Below are 13,519 nucleotides of genomic sequence, written 5' to 3' on the forward strand. Positions count from 1 at the left end.
TGCATGCATTAGTGACTCACCATCTGCAGAAAGTTGATATAGTGGACTTCCCTAGAAAAATTTAAGTAGATGTTGGTGTCATAGGCATCATCTCCAGCATTAGAAATGGTTATATTGAGGGAGACATTTTTCACTCCTCCAAGGGCAAGATGAGTCCTGATGTAATGTCTGAGTGGGAAACATAATGGAAAATAGAGGTGGCACCTTAATCGGGGCACAGGGCTTCATTTAAAATAATAATTTAAACGGCCCATGTTAAATGTATTGAAGCATTTCTGCAAAATTTTCAAGGTTATATTTCTGATGTTTGTAATGGACATTCAGTATATGCATAGATATAAATATTTAACTATGCAAAGTTAGTCCTAGCAGTAGGAGTTACAACTCCCAAGGCTGACTAGCAAACTAGTTATTTTCCTTTCTTTTTGCTTCTTTTTGATATATTCACAAACTTGCTACATCAATTTTGTCCCTCTCTGAATCAGGAACAGGCAAAGCCCATCACTCATACGAGCATTTAAACAGCATGAGGTTTAAATGACTGAATGGGTGAAAGCTGACTTCAGCTCTAACATTAAGGAAACACTCATGCACTGAGACAAAAAGGCCCAAATCATTTATAAACCAGACTCAAAGACGTCCTTAAGAGCTGGAAGATGGATGACATCCAGAGCTGGTAGGAGCCAAGCATGTGTCAGGGCCCCAGTGTCCACACCCACACTGACTCAACCTTTATGACATCAACATACTGAAAAAGGCTTGCAAATAGCAGGCAAGTACAATGAGACTAAAAAGAAAGAGAACGGAAGAACAGATACAGGGCTTTACCCTGAAAGCAGCAGTTTCCCGTGTAGCCTTAGGTCAGCAGCACAGTCATCTGACAGGCAATTCTTCTCAAACCAAGTCTGCAAATTGTAGAGGACATTTATAAAACTTAAACATCTTTGTGACAAGAGCAGAACATCATACAAGAGGGCACTGGGATGCAAGAATTCAGACACTGTTGGACAGAGGATGGGCACTTTTCTGTTGAGGGATGAAGACAAGAGCACAACAATCAGGTCTGAGGATAAATTTCAGGTTTACATAAATGTATTCCATTTATTATCAGTCATAAAAATACTTCTGCTGGAGAGATTTCAAATGCCACCCCTGGTTTTCAAGTGTTACAGACAAACTGCATGGTAGGAAAGGATACTAATAGGCTTAAATTCCATCCTAATGGATTCCTGATGTGCGGAGAAGTGCCAATTCCAGATTTTCATAAGCAGAGGAGGGTAAAGGGGGCTAACATAAGGGTGGGGAATGAGATGGGCTCTGCCCAAGTAAAGGCATCAGTCCTGCACATTTTAGTCAAGGAAAGTCAACACTGTTTTTGTGTGTTAAAACTGCAGTGCCATGAAACACAATTACTTGCATGTCATTAGCTAGTGTGGAGCTAGTTTAAGGTAATAATAATAAGGTCAATTTCATTTGAATTATTGGTATACATCACTCAAAGATGCTGAAGTGGAGGTAAATTTGTATCATGATCTCACTTTCATCAATTATTGACCATAATGTATTCTTCAAAATGCTTCACTTAATTAATCTATATGAACTACTTATTAACAGACATCAGCATGGAATTTCTGCACCTGGATGGCCAGGGCAATCTGACCTCATTCCTAGCTGCAATCCTTTCCCCCTTCTTCCAGCGCAGTACTGGCGTGAGTGAGGCAAGCTCGCGCTCGTGATGTCCGTCCAGCACGAGCCTGCCCAGGCTGTATGCTGCATCAAAAGGGATGGCCGCAAACACATCCTTCACCTCCTTCTGTGGAAACACAAATCCTCATGTTAAAATGTCATGTATGCATACAGAAAACATTCAAACAAATCTCACAGTGAATAGTTTCTGCATTCACAGAGCCAGACTTTGACAAAGATCTTTGACAATGCTCTGTGCTAGTGACTCTACTGCCACTTTGATATATAATAGCTTATAAAGTTTTGCATTTATTCAAATTATCAAGTTAATGCTTCTTAATTATCTGCTTGACCTGGTAACCTCCCCCTTCCATTATCCCTTATTCTGGCAATACAGAATACAGAATTTTAATCAAGACGACAGGAGTTTCCCTTGGCACAGGACTTGAAAACACTCCAACAAAATGCTGAATAATATAGAAACCCCATTTAATTTAGGGATTCTGATGGTGGAGGGACATGGGAAGGTTGGCCTTTTCTTTTCCCTCTCTTCTGATGTACATTAAAAGCACCTCTCATCCCATTTAAGAGGTCTGTTATGCTTAGCTTTCATTTCATTGTCTTTTGGCACAAAGCTACAAAGGAAAACTGATCCATTGGCAATTCTGTGCCCACTGATCACACATCACTACTATCTGCTAATGCATAGCCCTGCCCCTTGTGTAAACACAGGTCTTTCCCCGGTTGCTGCTGTACCTCCAGCTTACTTTTTTTAGTGCTCTCTTCCCACCCCTCCCTGTTCGGGTTTTATCACCGGCTTTTCCTCTGTCCACCCACCCAGCATTTTTGTCAGCAGTGGTGAAAATGCGGTTATAACCACTTTGGGACATATGAGATACTAAACCTCAAATGCTCTCCAACCCTCCAACAACCTGCAGCCTATGTTGACAGAGAAATGACATGAAAGAAAAGTTTGATGAATGTCTGAAATAGCCTTGGCAAGATTAAACTTGATTAAAGATTTATTTCTCCATTATAATGTTTTACCCAAGTAAGCTTTTTCAGTGCAAATAAAGATAAAATGGGGAAAAAAACATCACCAACATCTTTAGGGGCAAATACAAATTGTTGCAACTACTTTATTTCTAAAAGGCTCTCATTTTATGTATTTTGTGAATATTGAATTCTACCCAAAATCTTATTAGCATCCCATCTATTCATAATTGCAGAAGTTCTTTGGCTGTTATTGTCATTGCTTGTGAAGGTGCAAACATGCTTTCTTTATTTAGTTAATGTTTTGGTACATAAACAACAGAGGAGGTGCGTTATTTAAGTAAGTCAACTTAAGCAGTGGTGATCCCCCACCCCCTTCTGTGCTTCAGTTAGTTCCAGAGAAAGTGTTTTTACAGTAATGCATCAGGAGTAAAATGAACAAAATGTGTGCAAGGCTAAGGTTTACAGAACTGGCTCACTTCTCAGCCTCAGCTGTCATTAAAGCAAAATGCATCAAAAGAGCCTGGTGAACTGTCCTTCCAATGACCCTTGCCCTTGGGACCAAGGAAGATATCAAAGTTTGATACTTTAAGTTTAAGAGACCTTTTTCATTTCTGCTCACACTTATCAGGAGTGATCTGAGCCTTCCTATTTCAGCATGAACAACCCATTCTGCCCCAATAAAGCAGCAACTCTGAGTAGCTCATTCAGAAACACTAGCAAGAACCCAGTCCACTTCCCATGAGAATACAATGGAGTTCTTAATGGAGGTACTTTGGCCCAAGTATTTATTAGCCTGTTATTAATGTTCCCTGTTGCCAACGCCCTGGCTCCCAGTTCATTCACCACCAACCTCTTTTGTAGAACTGTAAACTTGTATATTTTTAAAAAATGATAGGATTTTAATACGCAGAGTTTGGGAAGCTACCAGTGTTAAAACGGGTGTATTACTAGTATTAAAAGGAATCTCACTTTTAATAGGCTGAGAAAAATGGACCTCTAAACAGTTGCTCCTCATGTGCCACTCAAACATATCAACAAGCAGAAAGCAGGTTACCACAACTACTCATTGTTTAAACCATGTTTAGCTGATGTAGGCTGTGTGCACTCCCACTGTTTCCATCTGGAATAGCACGGACATTCAGTGACGAATTCAGCTTATGCTGTACATTCTCAGTTCATAATGTCTAGCCTCTTTTATCTTAAAATAGCTATAGCTTAAGGTTTCAGCACGACATGACAAATTGAAAAGTAACATCCATTACCTTCATCTTTTGTTTTGTTCAAAGAATGCTACTACTAGCGTATGAGATCTCAAGTTCTCATTTAGCACACCATACGAGAACTGTAACAAAAAGTACATAGCTTAGTAATAAAATGGAGAAGCAGGGCATTGTGATTGGTTGGAGTCTATCCATTTCTACACTAAGTGGGCCAATCATATTTCCCAAGAGGACCATTAAAGTTGACCTCATGTTTTAGAACATGGAGTCAATAACAGATAGCACAGTTGACTGGATGATGGGGTTTTTATTTAATCTTTCTTTAACCAAGTACTCACATTGAAATTAAAATCAAATGAGCCCTAATAAGGCACTTGAAGACCTGCCTTGCTGTTTAAACACAGAGAAGATTCAATAAACTTCTAAATAAATCTCAGAGTATGTGAAGCTTCATGATATGGAGAAAACTGGAGAAAATTACATACTTTGAGCACATTTTAGATATATTCCTATATACTCTGATTGTAATATTGCAATATAGGTCCAGCACATTTTTGTTTCTTTCCTAAGAGCATGTCTGCAAATATCTGCATAACTCTGTTTCAGTGCAACAAATGCTGTTATGTAAGGAATGCATAAAATTACCTAAAAAATTTCAAACTCCTAGGAAACCTAAATCCATTTACTTTCTTCTAGGCACAAAATGTACACATACAAAGTGTGTCCTGTGAATATCATTAACGTTACTTAATTTACATTAAATTTACTTTGCAAAAAGTTCATTCATTTCGATGGATAATGGGTGGTCCTAATGTTGGTGAAAGTTTTAACAGGCTTCATGTAAGCTATACCTTCATTAATATTGTAGAAACATGAGTTATTCTAAAAGTATCAAATCAAATGTTAGAGTTGATACATTGCTGCTTCAGGATTATTTGCAAAATCCTCATAGGTAGTTTTATACATCCAAGGTTGTATGACTTCAGAAGAGTTTCTAGGATGTGAAAACATCTGTATTATAGGAAGAAACATCTGGGGCTATTATCTAGGTTCAAAGTTATCCTCCTTGATAGATTTAAAAAAAATTGATATGAAACCACATTTTCACAATTTTGAGATCACCATTTATCAACCTAGATCAGGTCTTACTCATTACTAAATTATATTACCTAATAATGTGGAAGGTTTATCCATAACTGTTTCTTCACATTCTATGTGCCATTTTGAATATTTAAAAAAAAAGCCTTCAATAGACTGAAATACTTGTATCATATTACAGTAGTCCAATCTTGAAGTAATAAATGCATGGACTAACTTCTCTGTATCATGTGAGGAGAGTATGTTCCTAATCTCTATAATGTTCCTGAGGTGGAGAAAGGCAGTCCTAGAAATATTATTTAGAAGAGCTTTGAATGAGACAACTTCAAGATCTTTAACTGTTAGAGATGATGTGATTGGGAGACCATTGAGGTTCACTGAGTAATTAAGGTGCGAGGACCTAGCTATCTCTGGGCCTAATAGAAGCACCTCTGTTTTGTCAGGATTAAGTGAGAGAAAGTTCCTCAACATCTAGTGTCTGATGTCCTTTATGCATTCCTCAATCATACTAAGCTGATATATGTCCTCTGATTTGGCTGGGACATATAGCTGAGTATCATCAACATAGTAGTGGAAACTAGCACAGTGATTATATATAATGTCACCTAGAGGTAGCATATATAAAGAAAAAAAGCAAAGGCCCTAGAACAGATCCTAGTGGGACACCATAGCTACCCTTGCTGTACGCTGAGAAGTCTCCATTTATGTTAAACTGGTAGCGATTGGCTAGATAAGATTTAAACCAGGAAAGGGCTATTCCCCTAATCCCAACATCATTTTCGAGTCTATCTAGTAAAATGTTGTGATCTATAGTGTCAAATGCTGCACTTAGATCAAGCAATATAAGCAAAGAGACATAACCCTGGTCAGAAGCCAACAGCAGGTCATTAACTACTTTAATCAGTGCTGTCTCTAAGGTTTGAGCTTGGCCTGTAGTTTGACAGCTCAGTGGTTAAGGTACTTGATGTGTAATTGGAAGGTTGCTGCTTCAAGCCCCACAACTGCCAAGTTGCCACTGTTGGGCCCCTGAGCAACACTGTTAACCCTCAATTGCTCAAGTTATACTCATAACTAAGTTGCATAACTAAGCATCAGGTAAGTGATAGATGAGCTGAGGTTAGATCTTTTGATAAGTGGTCTGATTACTAGCAATTTGAATGATTTAGGTATGTAGCCACTGTACAAGGAAAAGGTTATTAAATTTAATAAAGGTTCAATTACTTCAGGTAGGATTCCTTAAGAAAGTTAAAAAATCTAAAATATTTTAGATTTTTTAGGCTTATTTACATACTGCAACCACCTGCAATGTCAATATTGCAAAGACTAAAGTGATGATAACGAACAGTGACGTATAAAGATTCAAATTATGAACATGGTGGGGGGGGGGGGGGGTGGTGGTTGGAAGCCAAATGTGTCTACAACTCCTTATTTGTAGTTCACTTTAACAACCAAGATATTGAGAGAGGGGTGATGTAATGAAATGTGTCAGATAGATTATTTCATGTCTTGTCCTTCTTCAACTGTGAGCCATGTCAGGCTTTGATCTACCAAAACTATTAGAGTACAAGCAAAAACAATAGGACCATGTACAACTTATTGCTGTGAGTGAGTTGTACTTGTCCAGGGAAGGGAGTAGGGATGATGTCAGCCAGACATGCTCAGATCATGCTTGGCAACAGGAATATCAGCGCCCTGTTCATATGACTCCCACCAGTTTGGTTCAAACATAAGTGCAGGGTACATATGTGCTTTGAAACATTTGTATGGAAGGGATATGGGTCAGTTTTACAGGTTTAGAATATGTAATAAAAATGACAATCATGTTAGTAACAGATTAATCATCATTATGTTTATTCTGTGATCCTATCAAATATAAGATTTTACATGAAAATGGTCAACAGATCCAAGTTTTTTTTACTTCCGGCTAAACAGCCTTATTCATCTCATTGACATTTTGCCAGTACATATCAGGTTTCCTGGTTGTCCCACAGAATTCCCAAAAGATCTGGGCTGTTAAAAAGTGACACCAGCAACCACACTGTCTGTGGCGAACAGTATTCCTAACAGAAAGATTATTGTTTCATATGGAAGCAATAATAATTCAAAGAGGCTTTTCAGTGGCTGCAAATGAACAACTATGATGAAGGATCTAAATTAAACTCATTAGTGTTACAACTAACCCTTTACAGTCACGGTGCACTCTACCTTATTAGAAACATCTTTAACTCTTGTGTTAGCTCTTTTCCAACTCTTCATCAATGGTCAGGTTTATGACCACTGCTGTGTTTAACATTGTACACCACTCAAATGAAATTCAATCTGTCAACTGTGTTCCTTTGGTAAGAAACAGAACAGCAGAAATGGGATAGAGGGTTTCTGATAAACTATGCATGCCAACAAATAGGCTACAGTCTGTTGTATGCTTAAACATGCATCTAAAATATAGGTGCACCTAATAAAGGGTCCAGTTGGTGTAGGTACAAGGTAGGTGTTTTTATTAAAGTGGCTGGTAGGTTTGTTGTGGTAAGTAACAATTTATGCTCAATTTTCCTAAAGGTTAAATACTTATCAAACTGATTTATTAGTACTTGATAGAGATATTTTCATAGGCTTTTGGGTAACATTTCACAACAAGGCTTATATGACTATCTTTACACTGATATCATGCAATAAACTAGAAAATATACTAAGCATGCCAGAAGATTCACAGGTTTCCTTTTTTGTACCTCTAACACCCTGGCAATAACACATCTAGAGTTCCTCATTCTGTGATTATGGCCAACAAAGTCACTCAGCATCAGGTAATCCTATATGGATTTTGGGCTCTGTACAGGACCCTGGTCTACACAGCATACGAGTGTATTCCTAAAATTGCTCTCTAAAATCCCTGACTGAATCAGGGGTCATCTCAGGAAACTCATGATCAATCAAAGACACTAATTTCTCAGTCATTAGCCTGTATACATACATGATACATTTCCCAAACAAACGAAACTAAAAGCTCTCCAAAAGATGCGTTAAGCCAAAAAGAAGACCCAAATGTACAGGCCAAATTCACAGGGAGACACAGTTTACAACTTGCTCTTCTATGCTCCAAAAGGACTGCTGTCATTTTACCCATGGGAAACGGTCTCACACAGTCTCACAGGCGATGGGATAAGAGCATGCAGACTGTGCGGAGCAAGGAGGTTTAGCATATGGGAGGCTCATAATTGAAATTGTCAGAAAACTCATTCCATCTGTGGTGTTGCTCCCTCATTCTTCCCTTAACTGCCACACACGCAACACTTTCCCCCTCTGGATCCTCACATTCTCCCATGGTGTCTGGATGCACCACACATCCTAACACATGTATTCGCACATACATTATTGCCACTTTCCCCTTTTTTACTTTCCATAGGGGAGAACATAATCTGTGCACAGTGAGTGGGACATTTCTAAATAGCATATAATTTGATGAGCTACTCAGTGGAACAACATTCATATAAACACAAATTACAGTAAACTTTTATTGGCTAACATACATCAGGTATTCAGCATCTGACTCTCAGACATTTAAGAGCCCAGCTGGCTCTTATAAAGCAGGAATGAAGGTGGCATGCTTCGCCAGTGTAAACTGGCAAGACAGAAAGCATTTTCTCCTCAGACTACAAAAAATAATCATTCATTTAGTACTGAAGAATCCTGTCAGCAAATTTAGACATTTTTGCATTTGTTACTACAGTAAGAACAAAGCATTCAACAAATACTTTACAAAAAGCTGATCCAAGAAACACGACTTCTTGAAACTTAACCAAACATGTAAGATTCCTTGGATAACTCCAAAGCACAAAAATGCTTTCGAATCAGGACATCTAGCAGTGTCCTCATTTTTACTGAGAAGAATTACAAAACAGTGCCTCTGACATTTAAATGTATTATTTATATTTGCTTGAAATGTACATAGTTCATAGTTTCCTCCAATATACACTTTCCCTTAGCATGTCATACTTGTAAAAATAAATATATCCTGCAGTTTTACTTGTCAGTGGCCAGGTAGGACCACTGATAAGGCATTCCCTGGATTCCGGCGTGGTGCCCCCTGTCACCTACTCTCAGCTCTTTGAATAGCATGCATGTTAAAGTTTCTGCCTTGGCCGATGGAGCACTTCGAGAACACAGTGAAGGCACTCGGACCAGAAAAACTACGTTAGTCAAGGGGACACTCAGACCAGGCCATTTATGGTAGCAGCCTTGGCTAGGGCTCAGTGTAGGCAGTAATGTAGACAGGGGGTATGGTGGCAGTCAATTGTTGAGACTTTCAGAATAAATTCTGGGACTGTCCTACAATACAGGATCTAAGAAAGAATCTGAAATCAAATATTCTGTTTCTAAAGCATGGATCTCATTTTCTGTTTTGTCAACTTGAAACTTCAGTGTGTGTGCGCGTGCGTGCATGTATGCATCTCTGGTTAGTCATAAGCACGGTCACAGATGCTTCTTGCCTTTATAGGGATTGCTAGCTCACGAATCTAGGACACTATTATACTGCTGTTAATTTGTGGAGTTTTACATCCACAAGAGTGCATAAGTGCAGCTTAGACACAATTGTCTAAACTTCTCTGTGTGTGGTGAGTACATTTAAAATCCCAAACCCTAGAGCTTAGGCTCCTGACAATCAAGTTCCAATGGGAATATAAAATTTCTAGAATTAGAAAATAGAAAAAGTTGACTTTGCATAAAGTTTACTTAATTACTGTACTGATGTTATAAAAAAGCAATGTAAATGCATGCAAGGGGAAATTAAACCATGTCTCCATATTGCACCTATCAAACTAAAGTAAAGACATCTAAGTGTAATTCCTTGAAGTAAGATTTGTGATGGTCTATATGAAGTATCATATTTAGGCTTGTTGTCTGTGGTAAAGCATGACAGGCTGCTGTGTACACACCCAATACTATAAGAAGATACAGTAAGCATTACTCAGAGAGAGAACACACTGGTCAGAAACAGTATGCTATGCTAAATGAAACTATACAAATACAAAGCTGTGCAGGACTCCATAGAGCTCCCTCAGATCATGCCTCTGGGAATGATTCATGATGACAAAACATTTAACTGCAGTTACGTGTGCTCATATTGGAGCAGAGGATCCTTTTTTTTTTTCTACCGTATTTATTCTGGTTATGGTCCGGCATGTTTCAATATCTTTCAGTCACCATGTTTTATAAATAGTAGTTGGAGTGGCAAGCTTGTTTAATGGGAGACAGCTGTCTATGATTACCTCCCTGCCATGTGAATTCACTGTATCAGCTTTCTTGGCTCAGGGTAAATGAAACCAGTGGAATGGCATCAAGGGAACTGCAGTGTCATGAAGAACTATAAATGGGACAAGCACAAAGCAGGCAGGTGGCCGGCAGCCTAGCACTCTCTGGGTAAGGAGTGTGAATAGCCTCACAGCAGTGGGCTGCGAATAACACTGGTGCTGTACACGGGTTATTCAGGTGTACTTATGTCAGGAAAAAAAAAAAAAAAAGGTTGTGCATTGCTACAACTGTGCTCTTGGACATATACATGCCTTACAATCCTCTGTATCTTTGTGTCAGTGAGGGGAGCACAATGTGATCTGTGTCCAACTTTGTACTGAAACAAAGTTGAAAATATGTCATAAATTTGAGTTGTCCTTTCCATTTGATTCTACCATGCCATCTTCCTGTCAGTGCCAAGTGCTCCTGATATAGCATATGTTTAACAGTAATGCTTAACAGGTCCCTAAATACCCTTGGACTGACAGTAGATTTTGCATATAAAGTAGGAAGCATTATGAATAGTAGAGGGCATGTTCCAAGCAGACAGCTGCTGTCAAGCAGGGGACTTAATAGCCATTGCTAGCTCCTCACTTGAGCATATTTTGAGTTACTTATAAGAATGACAAATTAGTGGTTATCTGCACTTAACTGCAGAATTTGAGCTTCGTACATGTCATAAAAATCCAAATAACTGAATAAATCAAGCATATAAAGCTAAAGGTATTATCAAGTCACAAATATGCACTTTATAGAACATCAAAGCTGATAGTGTGCTAGAAACTGCAAAACAGGAAAACATGCATGGTAGCCACAATAACACAGGAAACTGAACTGTCTTCAGCACTTGGCTTCACTAGTTTAGGTGTTCATGTCTCTCTCTCAGCCTGTGCTGCCTCATTTTAGAACCCAGCTGCACAAATGTATTATGTAAACCAAATGGGAGCTATTTTATAAGTGTTGGCGTCTGGTGATCTTAGAAATAATAAATAAACAGTTCCAAAATGTTTCCAGTGGTTTAAAATGATTAGACCATTAGTCAGTCCACACAGTTTAGGGTTCTCTCTGCTCTAATACACCTATTTAAAATTCACAAAGAACTTGTTAATTAGCTGATAAGTTGGGAGCAGGGCAAACATCATTCCAGGGTGAGCATGGTAAACTTGAAATGCATGCCAAAATCTTTGCTCACTCACCTCCTCTCTATCAACAGTTTAAACTGCAAACTTTAATATTCTCCTTTTTTTCACATGTTCAAAATATCAAGTTTTATTTAGCTAAAAAAAAACCTCAGAACATCTGGCGATCTATTTGACAGCCTCTGCCAACAAAAACATGTTCCAAATGAGTAACATGAAAACGTTATATAATACCCCCAATTCTTTAGCATTAAAATTACAACTGGCTTATTTAAAGTTCTGGGAGTGTTTTAGCTGGGTGGGCAGAGAAATTTTAAATGCCAGCCATTAGGTCTTTACTAACTGTAGGTGATCTGAACAAATATGAACCCAAATACAATGCCTCTTGCCACAGCACTCCAATACACAAAATTAATATAAATATCCTGCACTTCCAATTACACTCAGTTAATTCACAGATCATTCAGGAGCTGATTCTGACATACATTTCCTCTATGTATGGAGTTATCCATGTTTTCCCAGATCATGTTACAAGTCTATGACCAAGACCTGACTTCATTCCCTTAAAGTGAATGTCCTCACATGCAAAGAGACCCACTGGACACAATACAAGCCTAGTTAGAGGTTACCCATCATAGTGGAACCATTGATGTTTATCTGAGGGATTAAGCATACATATGTGTGTATGTGTGTGTGTGTGTGTGTGTGTGTGTGTGTGTGTGTGTGTGTGTGTGTGTGTGTGTGTGTGTGAGTAGTACTGTATGAGCAATGCTCCCCTCAAGAACCCTGCTGGTTTACATTAACGTTATTGAGCTAGCGAATAGGAGGCCTACATAATGTGGGCAGACTGTAACATTCAAATAAAGAGAAGGATTGGCTAGGCAGACCTGGTCCCCAAGATTGCTGGGGAATCAGGGCTGATGACAGGGATTTCAGTGTTTTTGAACTGCCTTACCAGTTACAGAAAGCACTAACATACTCCTGGGTGCATACAATCTGAGGCAGTAAGTTACGGAAAAATGTGTTTCTCACATTTTGATGGAAATATTTATTAGATGGATGTAGAATAAAATTTGTAATTAAATGTATCCGCTTTTGTCTGCATATTCCCTCAGCATGTTTGGTATTTTAAAGTGCAGCATCCTGTTTTTTTTCCCTCAGCATGTGAGACAAACCTGTCCAGACTAAACTCTAACTTTATGGAAGGAGGAAACGCATTACATACACAACCTGTATAACAAACACTGTAATCTAAATTTGACAATAACCACATCTAGTCTGACCAGTCTAAGCAGTGCTCAGACACCTCAACCAGAGACACCTGGTCTTACACAAATTCCAAAAACCATTTTTTTGCCAAAAAAAACAAGAAATATTGTCCACTGACCCAAAACACTGCAGATTAGTTAACAAGTCAGCAATAATGATAAGTAAAAGCCATTTAGAGTGTTTTGTTACATTACAGAACCTAATTTCCTAGCACTGTAGAATCATTTAGATAATTGGTGTGTGTAAACAACTGAAGTCAGTTGTTGGTATCTTCCTAGCCACATGACTGCAAGCCAAATCTCCTATGACAGAAAATTGACTCTTTCAGCAGAAGTATGTTTATCTATTCTGATACATTACAGCTCACCCATGGAGATGCCAGTAGTTTTCCACAGAGCAGATGGCAAGAGTAATCTCTAGTTAAGAGCCCATTTATCTCCCTCTGTAAACATTCACACAACTCAGGCTTTATAAAAAGATATAAGATATCACACAGTAGGAATATATCACAACATTAATTAAATAAACTTCATGAACAGTATGGAAATATATTCGTGCAGTCAGAACACTCTGAATAGGTTAGACCTGTTAGTGGATTCTGTTTGTAAACTTGGTACATATGCTAGTCAGGCCAATAAACAAAAATCACAATTTTCAATTTCTTCAAAATTGAAAGCTTTGCTACACAAAAATTCAAATTAAACACAGGATAAATCCAACGTATATTTTCTGGTAAACGCATGTTTTGCCTGTTTGCATGCAAGCTCATTCCCCCAGGATCTCCCCCAGTGAGAAAAGCTCTGGATAGCCTGGTAAAGTAGTGGC

General features: G+C 38.5%; 1 protein-coding gene across 1 annotated transcript in view; it reads right to left on the reverse strand.

Annotated features, from left to right (window-relative positions):
* Positions 1 to 13,519, reverse strand: part of itga9 (integrin, alpha 9) — a 48,629-nt gene that overhangs the window by 13,589 nt on the left and 21,521 nt on the right. Inside the window, exons 16-18 of the mRNA XM_035531687.1 lie at positions 1,661 to 1,813; positions 829 to 905; positions 21 to 168 (exon numbers count right to left, since the gene is read on the reverse strand). Coding sequence (XP_035387580.1) covers positions 21 to 168; positions 829 to 905; positions 1,661 to 1,813 — 378 coding nt within the window. The remainder of the gene's footprint in view (positions 1 to 20; positions 169 to 828; positions 906 to 1,660; positions 1,814 to 13,519) is intronic.

Source organism: Electrophorus electricus, chromosome 11, assembly GCF_013358815.1.
Source record: "Electrophorus electricus isolate fEleEle1 chromosome 11, fEleEle1.pri, whole genome shotgun sequence".
Classification (NCBI taxonomy): domain Eukaryota; kingdom Metazoa; phylum Chordata; class Actinopteri; order Gymnotiformes; family Gymnotidae; genus Electrophorus; species Electrophorus electricus.